The sequence below is a fragment of the Thunnus albacares genome, chromosome 12, assembly GCF_914725855.1.
Source record: "Thunnus albacares chromosome 12, fThuAlb1.1, whole genome shotgun sequence".
In the NCBI taxonomy this organism is placed as follows: Eukaryota; Metazoa; Chordata; class Actinopteri; order Scombriformes; family Scombridae; genus Thunnus; species Thunnus albacares.
This window is the reverse complement of record NC_058117.1, coordinates 5,151,382-5,178,235: the sequence shown is the minus strand read 5'-3', so window position 1 is coordinate 5,178,235 and position 26,854 is coordinate 5,151,382. Positions and strand designations below refer to the sequence as shown.

Here is a 26,854-nt window from a genome sequence, read left to right as displayed (position 1 = left end):
ATTGTTTTTTGTTTGTCTGGTTTTTGGCTTTTTGATACAGGCAGATGGCACATGGGAAAAGAGTTAACCACTGTGCTATGTTTTTCTGTAGACACAGTCTAGTCACAGTCTCTAGTCACTGAGTGTGTCATAGAATTTGAATTTCTCATGAATTACAATGTTGAAAATACAAACTTCCTAATTTGTAACCAAGGTCCTCAGTGAATTATAAGGTGAAAAAAAAGTAAGAAAAGTAAAAACATGATTTACTCTAACCAAGAAAGGTCTCTCCCATTAAAGTGAATACAAACTGTGTAAAATCAAAGATGGCGCATGATTTCTTCCTCACCCTCAGTGCTGCCGCTGGTGGCCAGAAGATAGAAGAGACTACAGTTTTAATCAACAGAATCACTGTAATATCTCAATGAAGAAAGTGGTCAGAGTAATTATTTCTTTTGGTTACTTTTTCCAACCCTCTATGTTCTTAAAATGCTATAAGCTGCTGAGTGACTGAAATGTCCAGGTTCTGGCTGATCGCCTTTCATGGCTGTGATACATAGTATGAGGGTCCTGGATCAGGAATGGGGTTGTCATGCTTGATTTGTGGATGCTATGCTTATATGGGCCACATGATAGTTTTACACATTGAACATAATTTGGACACGTCTCAGACAAGACGGATGGTGGTAAAAAAACGTGTTCCCACAAAATACTATTTGAAATGGTCTGTTTTACACTTTCTCCAAGTTAGTCGTAAAGAAAAGTTTGTCTTGTCTTTTGTTATGAATCTTGAATAGCAGTAGACATTGTTATCCCAGGTAAACATCTCCACATGATTACTTCCCCTGATGTGAAAGCCAAGGAGAAAGGTGTGACTCTACATTACTGCGCTTTTCTTCACAGTATTTGAAGGCAGACACATGCGCAGCTGTTGGCATTAATAGCTTCTTTCCCCAGTGGTAGAATCCAGATTTTCATCTGATTCACCATGACATCAAATCAAGTCTGATGAGATTGTGGAGACATTTATGGAAACATTCTAAATCGATCCCAGTTTTGTAATTCAACAGGCGAATTCGCCATCTTTCATCTCCTTTCAAAGTTCCCTCCCTGGACGCCTCCCTGGAATTTTAATATCTCTCTGGCAGACCAGCGTATACCACCGGAAAGCAGCAGCACTCCGAATCAAATCAGACCTCCAGATGATAGATGAGTGAGCCTAGTCACAGTCTATAATATATCTGGACTGCCAGCTCACTCCTGTGACAGCTGAAAAATGCCAATGAGCCAGCAGGAGCCAGCGCTTGGCCCCCGCGGTGCTTTTTTCTTCTGCAGGTGCTACATTGAAATTCATTAGCAAGGTGGTTCAACATATCAGAAAGTACAAGGGGAAGAGTGATGGTGGGTTTGCTGCGGGTGGTCACTGCGACCTGGCCTCAATGTGCTCTGATGCTTTGAGGGCACATCTGTTGTGTGGTCTCACATGGGAAACCTGGGGGGGGGGGGGGGGGGGGGTGGTTGACCTGGCATTTACCTTTGTCTTTGAGAGAGCAAAGCAAATCAGCAGCTCCACCGCAAAATGCCTGCATTCGGTTTGAGAGATATAGTGGGCTGGACTCCCCAGAGAGCAGCAGAAAAATGCCAGCTCAGCCCCCCAGGGCTTTGGGCGCCCACAGAGGTGTGTGTGGAAAGGCTGCATCTAACAATCTGAAGCTGGTGTAAAGCCTTACCGTCAGCGATGAGGTGCTCCGGAACATGTAGGATTACCCGCACTGAGAGGCTGCAGGAGAGGTGAGAGGAATAAACCAGGCCGATCACGCAGCTGATGACACTGATCAGAGTCAGGGTGGTCTTATTGATGGGGCTCCGTGGGGAACCTGCTGCTGGGAACAAACACACAGGGAGGGAACGGGGGAGGTGGGAACAACAAACGGTTCAGATATGTGAAGCAGCGACCACACTTAATTCCTCCACAAAACCTCCATACCATAAACATACATGCACACAGTCACACAAACATATACACACTGCCTACACAGTGTCATTTTACAAACAAGCCAAAAAACGGGCTTAGCGCCCATGAAAAGGACCTTTGGATCAAAAACTGCAAGCCTTTGGGAGGTTTAGACTAGGCCACTCGGTGGCACAGAAATAAGATTTACCTTTGAAGGGTATTAACATCCACGCTGGGATGTGGGGGGAAAAAAGAGACATGGGCCTGAATAAAAACGGTTCAGAGGTTATTTCGCAACCTTCCCTCTTTCCCTCTGCTCTCCCTCCCTGCCAGAGTGAGAATGCTTCCCTTATCTCTTTGACTCCAGAGTGCAATACAGAAAGTGTTAAACGTGACCTCATACCCACAGGGGCATACACACACACACACACACACACACACACACACACATACAAATCACACAATGACCTTGACTATAGCCACTCACACTTTGTTTAAAGCGGTTATTTTTTCACTACCAGAATAACTCTAGATTACATTGTCACTTTTAAATTACTCTGGCAGAACTTTTTCATTCAAAAACTGCCCGAGGCGATCCTTTAAACAAAAACCAAAGCAGGAAGCTGACCTATTGTATTATACATATGTAAAGCTAGTTTATTTAATCAAGTAACTTACCCAGAAACTGGTTGTGGGCAACATTTCACCTTTTTGATGCCTTGTTTAAAGTTTATATTGGTTTACGTTTTCAGTTTTTTTCATTACAAAACATCTCCTGTGGACATTTAGCTTCTCCATAAAAACTGGAATATTTCAATATTCTCATCCTTCCTCTCATCGGTCGTCTGACTTGAAGAAATATTTTGTCAGGCCTCATGAATCATCCTTTCCCCTGGATCTAAACAACATAGTTAGGGCTGTGTTGCAACCTCTTTATTCTATTCTTAAACCTCGCTCTAATTAAAGGTGTTGGCTGCACTTCTGGAGGCTTCGCCGTGCTTGTGACACCTGTGCACATGACGGGGGAATAATTGGCTTGGAGGCGTTGTAAAAGCTTGTAACGCCTTCTGACAGCAGCTATTATTTTGAGTGCATTGTCTCTTTATTTTTTATTTTTTCCTCTGTCTCTCTTCCACACCCCATTACTGTACATCAAAGCTGCAAGGACATAGCATGCTGACAGATAAAACGTGCTCCACGATTTCACTTTGACAGCATTTGCACAGCATCCACCTTAAAAATAATATTTGTGTGTAATATTATTTCAAAATACAGTGTTCTTTATGTCTCAAGATGCAATCAATATCAAAATATTTTGCACTGAAAACCTCTGATCTCGTCGTCTTGTTTGATTTCAGTCAACAAGATTGTATGCAGATGCACTGAGATCAGTGTTGCATGCTCACAACCACTGACAAAACATTCTACACACACCGATGTATACCATACACAGCATTTACACAAATACTATGTGTTTCCTTTAGGAGTCAAAATCATGAGCACACACAACACTGGACTATCCATCTGCTATATGCACTGTAAAGGTTACTTGTCATGCGTTGTGGCGATGGTAATACCATCAGACGGCGGGATAAACTGTAGGTGTACGAGTCCTCCTTACCCCCTGAGCCCCATGCGCTGTTGGCGTTACCATTTCTCATACCTCGACTCCGGCGGCGACTGCGGTTTGGGTCGGTGTAAAAGGCCAGCTGAGGCTCGCTGTCTGCCTCCGTCCCAGAGTCCCCGTCTGGGTTCAAGAAAGTTGAACCCGCTGTTGGATTCACACAAAAATACACCTCTAATGAAAAAAAAAGAGTTCTGGACCAATGGTGGGGAAAGTGTCCTCAAGTTTGCCTCACAGAGTTTGCGGGGAAAGGGCAGCCAGAAGGGAAACTGAACCCACTGCTGGGATTCAGTGTGGAAACAGATCAGAGCATAAAAGTTTTCTTCAGTCAATAATTGAAATGTAGGCTAATGGAGATGAAGGCCAAGCAAAAAGTTAACGATATCATACATTAAAGAAAAGCTTGAAAACAACTTTTTTTTGAGCGCACTGGTTGAAGATTACAGATAACTTTTCTTTTATCCACTTCGTTCATAAGAAATGTGATTGGACAAGAGTACATTCATATAGATCCTTGAGCAGACTAAAAGCAGACCTGTTGCAACCTCCTCATAGAAGGTGAAGCCAGACAAAACATCCCTGTGGATGTAAATACAGAGGTACAGTAGCTTCTTGGGTCTGATCTCTGGTTTTAAATCGTATTGTTTTTTGCTGTACAGTAAGAAATCCTTCCTTGGGTAAATGCAATTTGAACAAATTGTACCTCACCTTGAGCAATTTATTAAAACGCTGCAAGGTTTGTCTTCTAGAGCGAACCTTTTTCACAGATGATATTGTAAATATTCACAATAAAATAATGTAGAGTATCAAGTCGGATATGAGAGTTTGAGTAAATTCAAAACCTCCCTCATATTAACACTGAGGCATATGTGGATAGAATAAAACCACTGGATATTTGCACAGACTTAGTCAGTAATGAAACTACTCCTTGCTGAAGTACAAAGATGTGTTTTTGATCACATCCACTTCATCATTTTTCCCTCATTATTTTAAGACATGCTTAACTGTAGCTACAATCATTTTGGACACAGTTAAGACTGAAGGGCTAAAGCCTCAGTCACATCAGCAATTATAACATTAGAATTTCATACCGAAATGTATTATTTTTAATGCATTCTGTGAATTTACAAAAAAGTTAAATTGCTCCGAAGTGAACATTGACATGAAAATGGGCCCATCGACCAACTACAAACAGTCTTGACAGTCCAAAATATAATAGAAACTATCACATCAACAATGTTCCACCAATTGTATATAATCTTTGCTCCACAAGAAGCACGGTTTGCAGTCAGTCCTGAGATGCTGATTATATATTTTCTTTTCAATCAGTGATCAAGCTAGATAACTTACTAATTGGCACTGCAAGCCAGCTAATTTTTGGGCAATTGTGTCCAGCTTGCTGTCCAGAACTAGCTAGCATGTTGCCAGTTAGCTCAGCAGCTATAGTAGCAGCCACAAGACAGCCAGTTGCATGACAGGGCTCTATGGTACAGATAGCTCTCATGAGTAAACTGTTAACTTATTGTCCAGTTCGGGGACAGAATCATCAGTGCATCACCAAGCCGTCAGCATCACCACATTGTGCTGCTTTCTGATATGACCACACACTGCGTGATAGGTTTAATTTATTTAATCTAGAGGTTATTATTTCTTTTGTTTTACAAAAACGGCTAGAATTTTGATTTAGAAGTTTCACTAATTCTGTGTTTTTATGATAATATGGTAGGTTACTGCCACCTGTTCAAACACAAGCAGCATTAAGCTGCATGTTTTAGTTTAAATACAAAACTGACACTATCTGTAAAGTAAAAGAGATATATGTTCACAGCAAAGATTGTCTCACCTCTCGGGGTTGAATATGACATTATTTTGTTATTTCTGGTCATCAGTTTGTCTTGGTTTCTTTGACTTTATAAAATGGTCTCTGCTTTCAGGATGTTCCATTGGGACTTTGATGTAATAAACATCTACGATTCCCAGCTATTCAATTTAATGTGTACAGCAGCACTATTGTTGATTAGAATAACACACTCTTTATCACTTAAATTGCACTGTGAATCAGTACCAGTATCTGACAATGTTGTTAATACCTGTCCCTGGAGTTACTATGGAAACACAAGTCCTTTTTCTCTTGATGCAGAAATATGAACAATTATACCCAACTTACAATTATAAGTATATTAAATGTTACATAATCAAAGATAAATAAATGAACAGTAAACAACTTAATACCCTTCTGTAATTACAGTATTTTTGTGAAGGAGTGTTAATATGTAAAGTGCAGTCTACTGTACAGTCTAGTCGTCTGTGTGTTGTGATAGCTTCCCTATCTTATTCTAGCTCTTTGAAATTTTCAAACTTCCAACTTCTCTCTCCGATTTATAATTTTGAATATCATTAATTCATCATGAAATTGCATAAGGAATATGTTTGAAACATGTGGGATGTTTCTACCACACAGTCATGGTTGCCTTTGTCAGCACAAACTAACATACTGTATAATGATTAATTTGATCAAATCAAATTATGCTTTAAATCGCCTGTGTATCAATAAACATTAACCATAATCTGATGTCACCATCTAAAGTTACCAGTTGTTTAATATTTAAATTGACAACTGAAAACTTCTTTCTGTTCCTGTTATTTTATTTTTATTCTATTAAATTTTATTTTAGCATGCATCTTACAAGTATTTTCATTATCTATTGATCTTGATCCTTTAATCAATTAATTGTATAGACTATAAAATGTCAGAAGATAATGTAAAAATTGCTCAAGACAATTTGAGGACATCCAAAGTGACATCTTCAAATAGCTTGAAGTCCTAAACCCAAAGACTTTCAATCAACAATGACATAAAAAAATTAATCATATTTGAGACACTGGAACTAGAGAGTGCTTATTATTCCCGCTTGATTAATACCATAATTGATTGCTTTTCAAACAGTTTGCAATTTTTTTCCCCACACAATTATATGTATTTTTACTATGTATACCAAGCATCTTGGGAATCTTATCTTAAACAAAATATAAATAACAATAGTGACAATGTTTCCAGCTATCCTATCTAGGGATATTTAAGGGAAAAATGGGGTGACTGACTGTGTCAAAGTTAGTCAGTTTGAAAAAATATAAATGGAAACAGTGGATGCATACAGTGTGAGAGATGGACCACATGCATACTAAATAAACTGCTAAACATGCATAACACATATTGATGTGGCTTTTTGCTGGACAATACCAACATGACTCTTGATTTTTTGTAGGGAGGAGGTTAGTTTTTGTTAGTTTTTCAGTTTTTTATGCTGCGATTCATTGAAAATGCAAGCACACGAGCCTTGTCAAAATGCTGTTACACTGCCAAGGAAAAGCGCAGGATAAAGGTAAAAAAAAAATGGAGAATCCATTGCTAAGATAATCCCATTCATACCGTTCAAACATTCTCCACTTTGCATTTTCATGAGATAGTAAATGTTTCTCTTTTGCTTCGAAGTAGGAGGAAAAATTCAGCAGTGAATTGGGCCTGACAGCTTTGTGATTTACTGCTACAGTATGATCTTGAGGATGGGAGCTGATGTATACAGTACAATGTGATAAACAAACTGCTCTTACTGTATGTTCACAATGCATTTCAGTGGAGGGTATTTTAGCAGAGGCATTAGCTACATTTAGAGGGCATGTATTGAAGCTTGTCTTACAAGTGTTAGCGGATTGTGAATCAAAAAGTGAGGGGGAAAATCCATCAAAGCAGCAAAGATTTGCTGCCTCAGCGGGATAAATGTGAATGGAAGTAAAATTCATGCTAATGTTGCTCAGTGAAAAGAGCTTTAAAAATCCCTAACCAAGACACAGTGCTTGATTAAAGTGGAGAAGATCCCTAGGAAACAATGGGGGAATGAAAACACTCTTGGCAGCAGCGTCAATGTGACAAACTGAGAAGGACTTTTTCATGACAGCAGCTTCATCAGCTTTTCATATTGTTGGTTTTAAAACAATATGCAGTGAGGATATGAATGTGTAGTGTAAATATTATTGGCAGCCATGACTATCTGTCAGCACAGATGTTGGCATTGCTGTACTTCACAAGTGGGAAGGCTTTTTTGATGACACCATTGTTTCAGCAGCATTTCACACGACTGATTTAATAATAAAGCAATATTCACTGCACACTTCCCCCCCAGAAATGTTTACTGACAGGGAACAAAGTCCTCTGGAATTATATTCAATGTGCTATTAAAACGCTGCAATGAAATGAAGACAAATAAAATGTCTAGGCAGTGATTGGTGAAGAAAGGAGTACTTCAACATTAAATATTTTCCAATAACTACAAATAAGACCAAATGATATGTAGACTTTAGATAAATATCCATCATGCAGGCACATTTTGATGATATGACACAAAAATGCTGAGATGTCAAAGAAGAGATGTTGTATACGAACCAGAATTTCTCAACACATCCTCATAAAAAAAAACAACAGTATAGGTCTAAAATTCAGGCCAGCAAAAACAACCTTAAGTTACATTTACGCAGCTTTCCAAAACTATTACAAATCACTTTTAAAAAATGATGATGTTTTATGGTGTGACAGCGCTGTGGTTAAGGTCTGGTTGGGTTTAGGCACAAAAAATCCTTGGTTAGGGTTAGTGGAAATTCATGATTTGTGTTAAAATAATCACTTGAACTGTGGTTTATACTTCCTTAAAGTGACGCAACCTTCATCATCATGGCAATAGTAAACACCAGGACCATATGGTTTTTTTGAAAAAATGTCCAAACTCAAATTCAACTTCAACTTCAGTTTATTTAAAGTGTAAACTTTATAAGTTACTAAAAACAACAGAAAACAAAAAAAAAAGAAGCACCACCAGCAAGGGGCGAGACAACAGTGTGGTGGTGCCCCAGCTGGCTGCCGTGAGGTGGGCCAGCAGCGGTGAGCAATGCTCCGGTGTTGGGGGCACTGGTGGTATCACGGGTCAACATCAGCGAGGGATGATGGGGATGGATGGTCGGGCATTCGGTACTGACTAGGGATCCCTTGCCTGAGGGAGAGACAGGTGACTCCAGGCTTTCCACTGGTTCTAAGCGATTCTCCAAGATCAGATCCCCAGGCAGAGATGAGGGAAGGACACGCATTTTCCACTGCTTGGTGACGGAGGCCAGTGACCAAGATTCAGGTACTTGAGTGGAGCACACCTGAGATCTGGGCTTGGCTCCGAGCTGGGGCCACAGATCCTCCAATAGTGTCAGCGGGGCATGGACAGATCCATGGAATTGGAGGGAAACCATGGCATGATATTACATGTAAAAGTACACACACATACATACGCTCACACACACATACACAGGTTGTAATGTTAATATTACAACAAGGTTTAGGTTAGAAATTTTAAAACAGAGATCATGTAACTCTAGCAAGGTTGGGATAGCTACATGTCAAAGAGGAAAACAGTTAGTGATTTGGGTTCCCAGGCAGTGAAATTAGGAAAGGTCATAGCAAATAGAAAAAAAGACCTGTTTTCAGCTTGGATTTGAAAGTATCAACAGAGCTTGCCTCCCAAATGTGCAATGGTAGATTATTCCAGAGAAGTGGAGCTTGCTGGGCAAAGGCTTGACATCCAAAAGAGTTATTTTTATTATAGATGTTATGTTATATATAACTTTTCTAGATGTTATGAAGGCATGTATTAGGATTTCAGCATCTGAATTTGATAAAATGGGGTGTATTTGGCTATTTTACAAAGGTGGACGAAGGCAGTTTGTGTTATATACTTGATATGTGGCTCAAATGTAAGACATGGATCGAATACTATTCCTAGACTCTTAACTGTATGGGTCTGAAAAATTGTGCAGCCATCAAGATTAATGGAAAAGTCTGTAAAAAGCAATGTGAATCTAGCTGGACCAAGCAGCATTTTGTCTTGTCTTGTGTGCATTCAAATGCAGGAAATTATTGCACATCCAGTGATGGACTTCTAACAAACTACAGGAGTCACTGACTGTTACAGGAGGATAGATTTGTGGGTCATCAGTGTAGCATTGATTCATTATATTTTGTTTTTTGAAAATGTGACCCAAGGGCAGCAAGTAGGGACACTGTATTTGACCTTAGAGTGGGAAGACATAGTATTGCCTTGTGTTCTATTACTCAGGCATGATCGAAACCAAGAAAGTGCCAAACCCTTGAGACCAATAAGGCTCTCAAGATGTTATAGGAGGGTGGGTGTCATGGTCCACAGTGTCAAAGGCGACACTTAAATCAAGTAACAGCAAACAGATGAAACTCATTACAGAGGTTATTACTGGATAGATGGGCAGTGAGTTGGCTAGCCATCCCCTTTTCTAACAGTTTGGACATGAATGGAACATTTGAAATCGGTCTATAATTGTTTAGGTTTTGTGGGTCAAAGTTGGTTCTTTTTAATAATGGTGTAACCATGGTAGATTTAAAAGCAGTAGGAACGATACCAGGGGACGGAGAGAATGATGTTGAAAGCACCTCAAATGGTGAGCAGACAATGTTAGTTCTGGGATGAAAAGAGTAATAGGAGCCATAGATTAGTGCAACACTGCCACCTTTTTTGTTGGCATGAATGATATAGGAGTATAGAAAGTTAGGCGGTGATGATTCAGCCAGAGGCAGTGCGTTATTTGTGGATAACTAGGTTCACAGAGTCCAAAAATATCAAAACCATGTTCAAGTATTAGATCATGAATTAAAAGCGCTTTGGAGCTTATTGATCTAATGTAAATAAAGCCTATTTAAAGGCAGGTATTGCTGTAAAAACAGGTGTAACCTTCATATTCCGTTGGTTTTTGTTTGGATGGGATTTTCTCTTTTGGATGAGGGTAGGGATATAGAATACTTCATTATCTTGATTCATAGGAAAGCAATTTGGAATAGAGTTAGGGCCAAATCCTCAAAAGGATTGCACGGCTTTTGTGGCTGTAAACCTTTGCAAATGAGACAAAAAGATAACATGTCACAAAGCACCCAAATGCACCCAACAGACTGTTAGCTGCTTGTTTCATTACATCCTACATATACCACTACTGTAGAGGACTTGGGATGCCATTTTAAAATACAAGGCAGTCTTTCAATGATGTTGAGGGAGTGCACACCTGGGTAGCAATAGGTGCTGGCACCTTTTAACCTTACATCTCTGATTATGGAGTCGCCGGTGATACCACAGAGACAGCATCTGAAGAGGTGAGCTGCTGGGCATGCAGTGTGTGTTGATGGGCCAGCAGGTTAACACGACGTTCAGCCACTGAGGAAGGAGATCCATCAGCAGGGAGAGAGGTGACAGCGTGCTGGTGCCCCACTCGCCTGTTGCGGCCGCAAGCAATAAAGGCAGGGCAGTACCCCACAGGAAGTTGAGCAACTCTGAGGTGGCCCAGTGACTGGCCAACGCAACCAGGAAGCTTGGCGATGAGGCATCACCAGCCAGGGGCTGAGACAACAGTGTGTCAGCGCCCCGGCCAGCCGCTGTGAGGTGGGCCACCAGTGGCGAGCAATGCTCTGGTGTTGGGGGCGCTGGTGGTATTGCGACTGACATCAGTGAGGGATGATGGGAATGAATGGTCGGACATTCAGCATTGACTGGGGATCCCTTGCCTGAGGGAGAGACAGGTGGCTCCAGGCTTTCCACTGGTACAAAGTGATTCTCCAAGATCAGATCCCTAGGTGGAGATGAGGGAAGGACATGCATTTCATCTTTTCTCTTCAGCTCATCTTTCAGGCAGCAGATGTTCCACTTAAGTTGTGTATTGACAAGCTGACAACTCTCACAGACCGCCATGTCGGCCCAGTAAGTCTCTTTGCTCATTGACATTTAATACAGTTTTAGTCCACAGATTCAGTCCAGAGTTCGTTTAAACTCGCAACTAGAAACAGGAAGCAAACAGTGGTCTCCTACAGCTAAATCCACTACCTATTTAGCCATCCACCTCCTCATAATTTAGCCATCCACCTCCCTGGGTCATAATTACTACAACCTCTAGATGGCATAAACATAACTATAGATCGTTTTTGCCGGCCTGATTTTTAGACCTATACTGTTTTTTTCTTGTGAGGACAGGTTGGAATTTCCCCTAAAATAACAAGAATTTTGTTGTGTTTGACTTTTGGCTGTTATATTTGTCTCATTCCTGCCTTGATCCCTCAGATCAGCATGCTTTATGTTCTACAGCTATTTTAGTAATATAATGATAATAATAATAATAATAATAATAATAATAATAATAATAATAATAATAATAATAATAATAATAATAATAATAATAATAATAATAATAATAATATTGTATGCAAAGCAGCAAAATGGAATCAAATTCAAGACAATAAAATTGTATGTTTACAACGGTCAAAAACCACGTTAGTGACTCTGTGAGGCTGTACTGAGGCACAGCGATGCTTTGACTTAAAGGCCAAAACACACTGAAAGCGATAATTGGCGCGTGTCATTTGACTCATGTCATTTGACTCATGTCATTTGATGTTCCTATGGTGCACTGCAGGCATCAGATTTGAAATGCCAACACCGCAGAACCAACACAGATTTGTCCTGTTGTTCTTTGTATTTACTGCTGCATTGGTTGGATGTAATGAATGAATGAAAAGGAGAAATGCAGAGGAGGAAAACAAAACTGAAATTAAGAGCGTCTGTTTTCACAGTAAGTCTGTTGAGTGTTTAATGGTTATTTATTTGTCCTTTAGAACGTAACTGCCATGAAACAATCAGAAAATAACGTTATATTTCTCTCATTCAATCTACCGCTGTTCACTCTCCTCGCTTGACCACCACTGTGCTGTCTCTCTATCTCTGTCTCTCTCTCTCTCTTCTCTCTCTCACTGGTGCTCTCAGCTCTCTCACACTATCTTTCTCTTTTTCGGCTGCAGAAAACACAGCTTTGGTCGCTGGGTCCTCATGTAACACTTCAAAATTGAAACAAGGTTGAAGTAGGGGTGTCAAGGCAGTTTGATGTGCCTCATAATGCTTTTGGAGTGCACTCAGCCATTTAAAACAATATGTGTAGTTCAAAACGCACGCGTTTGGATCTTAAATGCCAGCAGTGCTACCATGCTCAAAATTACAATGATAACCTACAAATGTTTAGCAGGTATAATGTTTACCATGATCTCCATCTTAGTTGAGCATATTAGCATGCTAACCTTTGTTAATTAGGACTTAACATAAACTACAGCTGAGGCTGATGGAAATGTCAATAGTTTTGTTGCAGGTATTTGGTCATAGTTAACAAATTTTGACCAGATTATGGTGCTAAATGAAAAGTTAAGGGAACTCAGAGATTATTAGAATTAATTCTGAGGGGAACACAAATGTCAGTACCAAATTCTATAGCAATCCATCCGAACAAAAACATCTACCTCATGGTGACACTTGAAGAGAAGTCACGAAATTCAGCTGACGTTATCGTCGGGGGACAATTAATATCTGGAAAAAATGTCCTGGCTATCCATTTAATAATTGTTGAGATATTTCAGTCTGGATCAAAGAGGTGGACTAACCAACCAACACACAGAACATTTCCATTCCTAGAGTCATGCTGCTAGAATGGCTAAAAACCAGTTCTACCTTCTCAGATGTGTGGCTTTTCTGATTTTCTTACTTACATATAATTCATAAATTGAATATATTTTCACTTTGGACTATTGGTTGGACAAAATAAGCAATCCAAACATGTCACCATGGACTGTCAAAACGTTTTAACTATGTTTTAACATATGGAAAGAAATATTCCATTGAAATATTCCACTGAGAACTCATTGTCAGTGTTTTGTTGTCTGGAGACCACCCAAAACAGTTCTCGACACTGAGTGATTTTTAATATCCATGTTTGTTGCTCTGAGATTTTTGACACAGAGTTCTTTATATTATCCAGCTCAGGCTGAGAGAATACAGATCACACTGACACAACAGCAGTCATGGGTCCAAATACTGCAAACCAGGAACCAAATGTTTATGGAATTCTGGCTAAAGCTTTGCTTAGGGTGTCACCATTAGGTTTTGTCTTTCTTCATCAAGTGACTGTTTTGATTAATGATAATTATAAATGTATGAGTATGGTTATCCCATGGGAAATATGAACATCTGTACAAAATTTTGTTGCAATATATCCAATAATTTTGTATAGCTGAGATATTCCAGCCTGGATCAAAGATGTGGTCCCACAGACTGACGCTGCCACTATGGATAAAAAAACATCACAAAAAAGCCTGACTATATGATTAATTTTTAGCAGGAAATTAATAAATATGATGTAAAACATGATCCAGAGGTTGCAATATGTTTTATGACAGGCAGCGTCACACCTGATAATAAAATCTGCACCCAGATGTTAACATAAATTACCCTTATCTGGTAATAAACTCACTAGTGCATGTATACTATATATTGTTGTTGTTTTTTTTTTAAATTTCAGGTCCATGGTCTGAGTAGTTTGCCATAATTAAGTTGGAGAAGTATAGGAAAATGCAGATATTTCATCTTCCACTTCACACAAAGATTGAGTTCTAACTGTACCCAGTTGGAAAGAAGAATTGAGGTCTTTAAGAGATGCTCTGCTGTGCTTCAAGGTCTGTATAGTTATTCATACAATGTTGTAGTCTTTCTGAGCCAAGAATGGAAACGTGTATTAATCACCGTACATCTGCTGTTATGCCGTATGAAAACACTATAGATGCGTACTCAAAGGTCATCCACTTCAAATAATTTAACCAAGATGAAGATGTAGCCTTCAGAGGACTGAAGGGTGGTTGACTAAACCTACTGCTCTTCTGCAAGTGAGACACTCAAACCATACAGGAAACAAATAATATTGTGTCTTGATCAGCCAGGAAGGTTGAAATGTTTCAAGTTTGCCACTGACAAAATGGTAAGTATAAGAGCAAGCTCCAGCACAATTCATGGTAACTTTATTTTACAAGTTGACCAAAGACCGCCTGAGTTAAAAACAAAGGGTAAATAAGATTTGGTCTCCTATTCCCAAACTTAAATTTAATTTATTTATTGTTTGATACTAAGGGTCACAAGGAGCTGTAGAGTCTTCTTAATTCTGGCAAAAGAAGAAAAATGTTTTGGGGCCACATTTGAATGAGCCTTTGGAATAGGACAGCTTATTTGAATATCTTCACTGATGAAATGCAGACTTCAAAGGAAGTGACCCTGATTTCGGACACAGATCTTACAAGAGTGTATTTCAGACTGAGTAGCTTTAGTGAAATTACAGTCTAAGTTAAAGAACTCTTCTGAACTCTGTGGGTACTCTTTGGACAACAAAACACTGACAATGAGTTCCAACTTTAATTAGGTACAGTGAGTGCCTAAAAGTCCAAAATCATGCAAGAGCATTTAAAACAGTCACTTGATGGAAAAAGAAGTAGTCTAATGGGGAGAGTTTAAGTAAAGCTTTAGTCAGAATTTAGGAAACATTTGGTTTCTTGTTTGCAGTATTTGGGCCCATGACTGCTGTTATGTCAGTGTGATCTGTATTCTCTCAGTGTGGGCTGGTTAATATAAAATGTAGACTAAAACTAATGATCATTTTAATTACGGATCTATGAAATATTTCTTTCCACATGTCAAAGCATTTGCAAAACAACAACAAAAGTTTTGACAGTCCATGGCGACATGTTTGGATTGCTTATTTTGGTCAACCAATAGTCCAAAATGAAAAGGTATTCAATTTATAAATTTTATGTAAGTAAGAAAATCAGAAAAGCCACACATCTTAGAAGGTAGAACCAGCAACACTAATTTTTAGCTATGCAAGCAGCATTGCTCTTGGAATGGAAATGGTGGTCTGTCTGTTAGTTGGTTGGTCCACCCCTTGGTCCAAATTGAGCTATCTCAACAATATTTCAATGGATAGCATGAAATTTTGTACAGATATGCATTGTCCCCGCATGCATTGTCAATGATGAAGCCAACTGTCTTTGGTAATCCCCTGATTTCCCCTCTAGCGCCATCATGAGGTAACTATTTTTGGTTTTTAATGAAATTTAATGAAAACTATTGTAAACATTTGGTACAGATATCCATGGTGCCCAGAGGATGAATCTTAAATACTCTGGTTATCTCCTGACTTTGCATTTAGCACCACCATCAGGTCAAAACTGTAATGACTAACCCAAGTAAACCACCTGTTATTTGTGTGATATTTTATTACAACTGCACAAGATCAGAAATACAGGAAATCAAGCTTTTAAGTGGCTCTCTAAACACCTGAATAGAGCTGAGATGTCAAGGACAGCTTTGAGGCAACATGAGTTTCAAAGAGGAGAGAACATAAAAGAAGCGTTGGCCACAATGTAATAGTTCTACACTAGAATAACTTAAAGTGGTTCAAAGTGTGACAGCATGTCTCTCTCTCTGATGTACAAGAAGAAAAGTAGTTTCATAGACAGTTAAGAGAAAATGTGCCTTACAGCTTCTGATGTGAATGCATACCAACCCATCACTGAGATGTGCAGCTGAAATTTTCTAAAATAACATTTCTTGCACAAGATGAAAGCAAAAATTAAATTAAAAAAATAATCAAGTGCAAAAGGTAACATTAGCACATCTGCTATAAAGGTTTACTTAAGAAAAGTTTGAATATCTTCCAGTTAGAAGGAGGCATTCTCTTAACTATTTTGCAAAACACATGTCCATCGTATCACAGGGCTCACAAGTTCAGCTTGGTGATTACATGAGTTTAAGTGTAGTTAAATTTATCACAGAAGAAGGGGTGTGGACTATTTCCTCCAACATTTCTGACCAGGATGGCACTAGAAATGTAGTAGTCTGTCCCTGTCTGGCTTACAGAGGAGAATAAAAGTGTCTCCTGAGGAATCAAGACTAAATCTAACACAGCAGGTATTCATCATCCTTTGCTATTAAACAGGAGCCAAAAGGTGCTGCGCTCAACCCTGCCATGAAAACAAGAAAGTCCCATCTAAATATTCACTGCAGGATATTCACCCCCAACTCAGCATGCACAGCAGGCACAAATACCTCTTACAAACCAAAAAAAGTTATTATGTCCAGTGCTTCACAACTCTATAAATATGGAGGAGTGCTAGAATCCAAGCAGGAGAGAGGGTAATGGCACCAGAATGACAATCTACCCTGACAGAGGAAGTGGACACGTAAACCAACAAGTTTAGAGGGTAAGGGTGGCACAGCAACTGAAATAACTACAGCACTGATATCTAGAATAGCAACTGTTTGTGCAATAACAGTTTATTAGATAAATACAACCATTTAAAATAAGACTATAGCAGTAATACCAATCAATTTTGTGTTTCACAAATTTTCATAGCCGGTTTTTTTTTTACTCTATTTTTAAAAAGAAGTGGGTCAATTTATGTTGTGTTTTCTTGTCCAAGGAGACACTAATTGCCCCAGTTTATGGAAAACAAGGTCCTTTTGCAATGAGAAAATGTTTCTGGCAACAGACAGTGAAGAGAAAATGGGGAGGAAAACACTTACTGCTGATTATACCTCAAAACAATGAGTAAAAGCATAAATGGTTGTCTTGAAAATGCTATATTAAAATCCAATTTGCACCATTTCTGATACTATTTAAAGTAATTTTAACATTCAAAAAATAAAAACTAAATAGTGTCAGACTTAACAGAATATAAGACAGTAATCGGGGGCACAATTAAATAAAGGCTGGTCCTTAATAAAGGTGAGGAAACACATATTGAGGAAAGAGGAGTGATAATAATGTAAATTTCTGTTTTTGAGCTTCTCTTTTTAACATAAGTACTGTTTTCAATCACTAATCAATTTCAACCACTTCCTCTTTGCCAATTTTTTGATTGCTGTTAAGTGTAGCTCAACTCAACCAACTGCAGATGTCTCATTTTAAAAACCTATACAGAAAGGGATGGATTACGCCTTTTGAGTCGATGAAAGACTTATCATGTGAAACATCAGTGCAGTCAGTGTTGAAGTTCACTGACTGTAGCTTAACACAGACCGAAAAACTGCAAAGTAGAACTGACTGGAAATCATTTGTAATGTTTCTCTTAAAAAAGGAAAAAAAAGTAAGTATGAGTTGACTTTGTTGTTGTATTGAAAGAATTAGTGCTGTATTCTGGGTTTGCATTGACAGCTAATATCACATGAACACACACAGTAATGTGGTATTAGCATTTGCATTAACAGCAAAATAAAAGATGGAGACATCAGAAGAAGGCAGCCTGTTCTCACTCCCAACTCGTCACATACTGAAGCTTGGTCAGGACCCCGTGGCGTCACTTTTTAACGCTCTGGGTACCCCTGTAGCATAATTTTTTAATGTGCAAGGTAGTCCACTAGACTTCTGCTGAGCTCCCACAATGTCTGAAATAGATGCGATGAGACCAATGACGTCTATGTAAAGTGAAAAATTTCAGCCTGGTTGCCAGAATAAAACATTGGCATTGTACATTTCTGCAAACCACAGATATGTTTAATATCTACATTTCAACACCAGTAATACAGAGCATATTAACATTTCAACAATACGTATCATATCAACATTTCTAAAGTGACATACTTCAAATAACATCCATATAAGCTGACTTACTTAGAAGGTGGAGGGGTCGGTGGATGGCTTGTAATGTTGTTGACAGAAAGTTGGAAACCAGCACAGAGTCAGCAGAGAGCACAGTTTGAGACCACCTTAACGTTTTTATTTTATTTTTTATTTTAACCCAAACCATGATCTTTTCCTAACCCTAATCAAGTGGTTTTTGTGCCTAAACCTAACCAGACCTTAACCACCTCGTTGTCACACCATAAAATGTAATTATTTTTTAACAGTGACTGCCATGATACTGTGTGTTGAAAGACGACGCTAAAGGGATACCCCATACGTTAAAAAGTGACACCATGGGGTCCTGACCAAGCTTCGATATGTGGCGAGTTGGGAGTGAGAACGTGTTGAAAAAACGTATTGTAGTGTAATATTCTGTATAGTAAAGCCTGTTTCATATAAAAGCCTGGTTCTTCCTGCAGTTGAGGCAATATTTGAAAATTTAGGCTATTAAAAATGTTAAAAAAGGAAAGCCAAGGAATAAAAATCCTAAAAGAAAAAAAAATGTCAGTAAAATAAATTTAACTGTATGTTGCTTACATTATTCAAATATGGGAAAATGACAGTGTATAGTCTGGCTGTTCCATGAAATACAGTATGTTATATAAAGTTGGTTGTATAATAGCCCATGTGGAAGAAAATATGATCCAGTAATATTTTTACCTGCCTGTAATTGTAGAAACAGTCAATAAAAACTGTTTAATTATGACTGCAAATTATAACTGTAATTATGAAGAGTTTGGGTATTAAAACCAATAAAAATGACACCGATGGTACTTTATCATAAGGAAGCTTGAAGTTGCAGATTATCTGATGCAGTTTTGATGTAGCAGAAAATTTCTTTGGCAACAAATGTTTCAGTCAAGGCAACCACCTGTGTTTGTTAGAAGTAAACTGTTTGTACAATGTTGCTACGAGAGAATCAAACCAAAACTCAAAATACTTATTTTGGCAGCTTCCACTGGTCTTTCTTTTAATTAATCATTGGGAGCGTGAAAAGACTCTACTACAGTACAATATGTGAGTGCTTTCCTTTTTTTAATCAAGGGACCAAACAACTGTGGCTGAATGATGAAAGATGGAAAGACAACAATGCTTTAGATGCATGAAATGTTCAGCAATTATATTCAGAAATAAACACAGCTCCCACATATTCTCTAAATCCAGCACATCTTAGTCAAATGAGTTTTCTGTTAACCCTTAACATTGGGACATGTTGATATTTCAGTGAATGCCCATAATATGTCTGGAAAGCAGAGCAAGTTAACATAATTTCTCCTTCACAATAACAGGATCATAGAAGTCTGCATATATCTGCAAAATATCATCAAAATTAAAGTGTAGGCATTTTTTGAACAAACAACCAGTCACAACTTTACAGTGTGAGGATGATATTTTGGGAGACTGTTGTCATGCCAAAATGCCTGAGATGACTGTGATACAGCACGTATACTGAATCAAAAAGAAGTGTGGACCTTATGAAAAATATAAACATAAATTGAGACATTTACATAGTTGGTAAAAGAAAAGAGAAAACTTTTATACTAAAAACTGACCAACATTACCGAGTGGAAAAGTCAAAAGAAGACCAACACTGAAGAGAGACTACCAAAGACAGGAAATGAGTAATTACTTCTAAAGCATTTTAACATTACTAAAAGATGATGCTTGAGTCCAGTTGTTCAGGTGTCAAAGAAAAACTAAATCCTCCTCCTTACTGTTTAAACAATGTATTTTGAGTTAATCTTGTGTAATTATTCTAAAGATGAGATGAAGTTATATTCTGGCTGACTCCACATTTTAAAGCAGCAGATATATTTCAGTTGCATGACATGTAAAGCTACAGTATAGCTAAAGGTCAGAGCACAGTACAAAACCCAGACCACTAAACACAAAATGTTAGAATATAACCAACAGTATAATATAGGATATGGACAACACAACAGTATAAATATATAAAATATAAGATGTTAAAAGAAGTGCAGCCAACAAACACTAAGCATGAATTTTATGTTACCTGTAATGTTAGCAGGTGGCTTCTCTTGGCTAGCTGGTTTGCTAGCTCCTTGCTTGCATCCTTACATTCCTACTCTCTTGCTGACAACAATGTAGAACAAAGCAACAGTCCTTTGATGCTAATAAACCTGAACTTTTTAGCTGAAAACGTTTCTACCTCCCACGCAATGAAGAACAATCACACTTGTAATGTTAGACGTAATTAATGGCTGCATTGTAGTGTCAATCATGGCTTACTGACACACCTAATTAGAGCGGAGCCATCGTTAGTGTTATTAGTTCCACTTGTACATTCACTATCTATTCAAATGCTGTGAAAAAGGTGTATTCTAAGTTAAATTTTTAAGATTGAGTTTATTTTTATGACACCCCAAAAACACATTCTACTCTTCAGGGAACTCATAGATTTCCCCTTATGGTGTCATCAGCGTAAATGATAAATGCCGCATTACTCTTTTTATCCTACAAATACATGACAGAGATGATGGCAACCCTTGTTATGTACACAGAAGTACAATAACTCCAACATAACCACAACCATGTCCACTAATTTAATTTAACTTCACTGCAGTGTATTGTCCAGAACTAATTAGGAATAAAAGATACAGCTGCTCAGCAATAACAATCATGAACTACTGATGGGGGCCACCCCTTTTCCTCCTTCTGACCTTGCTTTCTTCCATTTGGCCAATTGGGTACTTTTAGCTGCTTTAGAAGTAACTCTGGAGTGCATTAAACGTGCTGACATATGGAGTGAAGAGAGGCACTTGGGCATCTTCAGCAAAAAGGGATAGAGTCATTACCTTACCTGCCTCTGCCTCACACGTGCACAAGCTGTCTACTGAGGGCAACAATAGCTCCATCTGTGCATATTTTATGACAAAGATGAAAATAGTTGACTGGAAACACTAACAACAGTGCCTCAAAACTACATGAAGCAGATCTAATTGCCTGCTTAGACAGCCTCATTCCTATGCAGCTAGCTTTTGAGAATACTAACCTGTACCTGGAAGTACAAACATTTCAAGTTTGTGTGTGTGTGTGTGTGTGTGTGTGTGTGTTGGTTGAGTGCATTAGGAAACAAATCCCCTTTTTCTACACCAAGCTGATACAACTGATACAACAAATATAATGAATGCACAGGGATCTTTTGTCTTCTGTTCTGTAGTATCAGGCTTAATGATCTGCATTTTACAGTTAAAATTTCACTAAATGAATTAGAATGAGACCTTCCCTTTCTGGATCTGAGTGTGGAGCTGTGGTGTCAGTGTGTTATCTGGCTTGCAGAGAGCAAAAGAGACCAATGGCTCATCCGAATTCTCACAGATGCAGTCAAAAAGAGACAGAGACAAAGAGACGGAGAAAAAGAAAAGCCCTACTTAAGGAAGACACCAAAACACAGAGCCCACGGATCATCCTGTGAACATAGAAATGTTTTTAATTTGCTGCTGGTTTGCAACAGACTCTTCTTAAGGACTTGGTGTCCTGGAACTGCTGATTCGTACTGTGTTTTAGGCCTGGAGATTTCAAGTGATACTACAGTTTAGACAACATTTGAGGCTAGATTTTCAGTGTCAATAACACCTTTTTATGTGTAATTTACTTAACCGTTACTATTCAGTTGCAGTTCCCTCTTAAAGTCCAGCAGAGGGCAGTTACTACTCACAAGCTGGTGATGAACACTGTTTCTCATCACAATGTCGTACACACGTCTGTCACACATTGTCTATGAATTAATTAAGTCTAATAAAGGATGCCCCTGTATTTGACTCTTCTTTACAACCAAACTGGCCTGAGTAGACAGACTGTCCATCGTTAGACCCTCACATTCAATGGCTTGACGTGGGTATGAAAGATCAACATTGTCAAGACTTGCTATTGGTCAACATCATAGTTCACCAATGTTAAACTTGAAAGAGCTTGAAAAAAAATGAAAGATTTTTTTTAGCCCAACTGAGCAAATCCATTGACAACACAGCAATTCTATAGAAATTATATGATTTTGTTATGACATTTCACCATCTTAAATACTGATGTGACCAGATCGCCCGTATCAAAACTAGATTTGATTCGCCCAAGTCAAATTCAGACTCACCAACATTAGTGGGCCTTCAGACCCAAAACAGCAATGTGTTATAAGGAGTTCCAGGCGTGTTGCTTCAGAAGCGAAGATGAAATACAATCCTGGAAGTCCAGTTTTAATAATAGATCTAAGAGTTTTCAAGGTTAAACAGATGCAAAATCACTGCATAGCGAAGAACTCCAACCCAAACAACCAAACCAAACCTCTATGGTTAAGGTTTGGTTAGCACAGTAGGCTATAGGCAACTTCCCGCTACTTCTGCTTTTGCATCCCAGAGACAACGGTCATTATAATCACAGCCACGAGAGTTCCTGTCAGGAAAACGGAAACATTGGTCATTCTAAGTGTCCGAACAAATCACTAATGCTGCCATTTTCAGCCTCTTGACAAAGGATTTTACATTCTTTTTCTCCAGTATACAACAGAATTACACCATTCACATTGCAAAGTAATTACTACAAATGTGCACTTGCAAATATTTGATTAACCAATTCAGTGCTTGCTGGATGACACTGCCAAATGACCCTCCATTTTTTAGCAGGGCCCTCTTTGTCAAGACCCCTGCTGTGCCAACACAGTGATCTCATTAAAATGAATGAGGAGGCCGTGTTTCTTTGCTGTAGCGCTAATATCAGTCTGAACATAATGTTAGACCTTTTGACTCTCTCATCACATTGGTGTAAAGCCTCACAGACTAGCTGGAAAGGTAAACCCCACTCTGTTGTTTGCAGTTCACTGAAATCATGTGACAGACTTTCTGGGCTCTGAAGTTTTTAATATTCCAACACCATCATTTGCCTAGAGCCACTTTCTGCTAGGTGTTTGGGGCATTCACTCTTTGTTCTCACCCTCTATTATTGATAAAAGGCTTTGCTTGAATGTTGTTTTCCTCCACTCTGTTTCTATGATTTGAGCTCTCATCACTGTTCAGGAATGCAACGATGGCTGCAGGTGTTGACTGAAATAGCCACGGTCAAAGAAAGACAGAAATCTGCTACCTCTTTTACACCAAGAAACCAACTTTCCCAAGAGTCATGTTGGGTTTCCACCAGACATGAATGAGACATAATAAAATGGATGATTGCAAGAACAAATCCATGTGATAAAATGCTTCTGTCCCTGCTGATTTGCAATAACAGTCTTTATGACAGTTTGGACCTCTGGATTACTGTGTATTTTGTAATCTTTTTGCCATAAAATGAGTTTATTTCTGGAGTTTCTCCACAGCAACACTACAGAATTGTTTTTAATTGGGCTGAGAATAAAGCATCTGTGCAGCCAAGTGTAGAGGAAAGTGAATTATAGTCTGAGGTCAACTGAAAATTTCCAAAATGACATTTTGAAAATGTCGCTGCCTTCTTTCTCTCTTATTTATCATAATGGGATGATGTCTCTCCGTTTCATCAACTGTAACCTCTCTCTCTTCATTTCCTGTATTCCTCAATCTCCTGTCATATAGTACAACTCCTACACTATCACGGCTATGGCAGGCAGGGGTGAAAGTGAGGAGAGATGGGGGGGGGGGGGGGGTTGTGATGATGACAGCAGTGAGTGCAAATTGAATTCAGCACAGATGGATTCAAAGTACTTCCGATTGATAAGTATAGAGCATGGCTGATAGAAATTTGGTTATGTTGGTAAAGGCGACCACAATAAAACTAAAAACGTACATGTTGAGGTCTCACATTCATACCACATTCACACTAAACTTTTTTATTGATTTATTGTGCAAAGGTCAATCCCTCAAGATAATATGGGTTATAGCACACCGTTTATTCTCAGTGTCCTGCAAAGACCTTATGTATCCTGCTATAACTTTTCTAATGTTTTATTTTGTTCTTTACTGTACTATTGATAACTTTTTTCCAATGAGTTGAAAATGTCTTGGGGTCCTTGGGAGTTTTCCAAAGGGCATTCATGATGTTGTCAGTGATTAAACCTGTGTGGTGGCATTCAGTGACTCACTGTGATTTCTTGCCTGCCATAGACCTGGGAGAGATAAACATTTGCAGAAAAAAGAGTTGTGCAGCTGGGCATTGATCACATTGCAGCACAGATGAACACCTAATACCTCCATTTCACACCTCATCTTTATTGACAAAACTATACATTTTTACTGTAGCAACAATGTTTTTGAGTGTTCTATGACATTTGTATATTGCGATAATAGTCTGATTCAGTGCAAGTCCCACAGCTGGAGAGAAGCAGTGGGTGAGCCAACTGTCAGTCTCAGCTGTCAATCAACACCTACACGGCAGACATCAAAGTTCCTATAAGTCTTCAGATCTCATTAACGGAGCAATAATTTCCAAAATGACCGTGAGCACAATTATTAAGGGCCTGAGTTTAACGATTGAGATGATGACTCATTGAAAAAAATTATTGTATTTCTAGTTGACACTTTTTGAATGGGAGTCAACTGGAACATCTAGTGGCCATCAGTGGCACTGCACTTTAAGGTACTTCTGCATTGGCTTCAGCCTCAAGCCGTGGTAGTTGCTGCTTGGCTAGACCCCTCCTTTACACACTGGGCTGAATGTGCAGTAGCTGCCAATGACTCAACAGGTGTTGAAATAACATGAATGACTAGTAATGTCTAGTGGGAATCAGTGCTAACAATAGCAAATTAGGCTGACAAGTCTCCACTATGTGAAATTGTTGAGGGGGGGGGGACTCTTGTATCATCATTCTAAGGCTATGCATGTTTGGCAGTTAATTGCACACCACAGTAGTTAATGGCGTGTCTCCTAGCAACCTTGGTTCTCAGTTTTCTGTCAAATGATGCCCATGTCCAAAAACTATTTTATCCACTTGAAAAATGGAAAAGTGTGCACAATAGCTGCAGTATCATTACAGTTTATATTTCAGTTTGACCTTATGAGGCCATTATGTGACTGATACCATGAGAAAATATTTGTTAAAGTTTCTAATGGGAAGTGGATGTCCTTAATAAAAAAGGATTCAAAAAGAAGCACTTTATCCTTAGATGTAGGACAGAACATGAAAGCATCACTAAATTGCACACAAAAACACACCAATATAACTGTACAATGTAGTGCTTGTCGTCGCTGGTGATGGGAAGAACTCATGGAGCCGTGGTGTTGAATGTGATCTATTTTCTTCTATTCTCTGTCAAAGGCTAAATCTTTGGGAGAGAGTGACTCACCGCGGGTGTTGCTGGAGAGACGTTTGCGTTGGCTGGTGGAGGTATTGTGCGGAAGCAGGGTGTTCTGCTGGTGGTTACTGTCAATGGGACTCGTGGCGATGATGTTGTCCTTGTATTTATTCATCAGGGCCAGCTTGGTGTTGTCGCTCACTGTGGAGAAGAGGGATAATGACAAACATGGGGAGAGAAAAGCCACAAATAGTTGAGTCACAAACTGAAGTTTTTTTTTTTTTTTCTTTTCTAAAATGAGAAAGCAGCCACTTGGAAAAATGTGTTGCTCCTGGTTGGATATAGGAGTTTTAAGACCAAAATGTACCAAGCATAAAGTATAGCAGAGCTAAGAAAACAGGATGTTGTTTACTGCGGGAGAAGTCAAACAGCCTAAATTAAAGAATGAGAAAAGCTGGCATGAAATTAAAACTCATTAAGGGAATATACTGAACATATTTAAGTCTCAGAGGAGGAAATTAGAAGGAGATTCAGGGAAACAATAAAAAAGACATTATTATAGAACATGATTTCTGTAATATCCTTTAAGTTATAATCCTTAAAGGTATACTATGCAGGATTTGTCAGTTGGTGTTGGTAAACACAGCATTCAAAGCTGGCCCCTTCTCCCTGGATCAATCTGAGAGAGAGAGTGGTTGTGGTCGAGCGAGTTAGAGAGTGAATGAAGAGAGCGAGCTGCGCTGACGAGAACGAAGCCGTGAGTTACATAAATAAAATGTTATTTTCTGATTGTTTCACAGTGGTTACATTCTAAAGAACAAATAAACACACCAGCACCTCCGCACAGCCCTGCAGGAAGGTGACGCATTGCTGGATTTAGTGTTAATGCAGAGCTTCATCCTGTCCGCTGTGGCCTCTCTGCTCTGTGTGTGTGTGTGCAGATCAGCCCCGCCCTCGGTCAAGCAGACACACAGACCTGCAGCTCTTTATACATCCATTGTAACTAAGTTGAATACGGCTTTATTTCCCACCGGGGTTCTGTCACATGCAAATACAATGAACAACAAGCCAACTTGAGCTGGGATCTTTTATACCTTGCCACCTCTTCAACATATGTTTTCCACTATTAGTGGATTTCTCCTTTGTATAATGAGTTATGATATGGACCTGTCAACATGTCAGACATCTTGGCGTCGTTCCTATCAAGCTACTGAATTTACACCTAAGGGCCCCACACTAGATGTTCCAATTTATCTTATTGACACATGAACATGGTGCCGCAACTAAAGGTTTCTTACATTCCTTAAGATGCATGCAACACAAAGAAAATACTTAATATCATCCATGACACAGAGACAGAGAGCAGAGCGGAGCACAGGAGGGAGATGGAGACAGCGATGTAACCACTATGCTATGAGTTCCAACCTCGTACTTGCGCGCTGGTATTGGCTGGGGCTACACACCCATGGTCCAAAGGTTGACGCCCAGAAG

General features: G+C 39.0%; 1 protein-coding gene across 4 annotated transcripts in view; it reads right to left on the bottom strand.

Annotated features, from left to right (window-relative positions):
• The window catches only part of astn1 (astrotactin 1), a 393,038-nt gene that overhangs the window by 271,744 nt on the left and 94,440 nt on the right, over nucleotides 1–26,854 (bottom strand). For 2 of the 4 annotated variants that reach the window (XM_044367649.1, XM_044367646.1), the window contains exons 5-7: nucleotides 25,415–25,564; nucleotides 3,555–3,704; nucleotides 1,710–1,859 (exon numbers count right to left, since the gene is read on the bottom strand). In XM_044367649.1, the coding sequence (XP_044223584.1) occupies nucleotides 1,710–1,859; nucleotides 3,555–3,704; nucleotides 25,415–25,564 (450 nt within the window). The remainder of the gene's footprint in view (nucleotides 1–1,709; nucleotides 1,860–3,554; nucleotides 3,705–25,414; nucleotides 25,565–26,854) is intronic. The other 2 variants (XM_044367647.1, XM_044367648.1) reach the window with 2 other exon arrangements.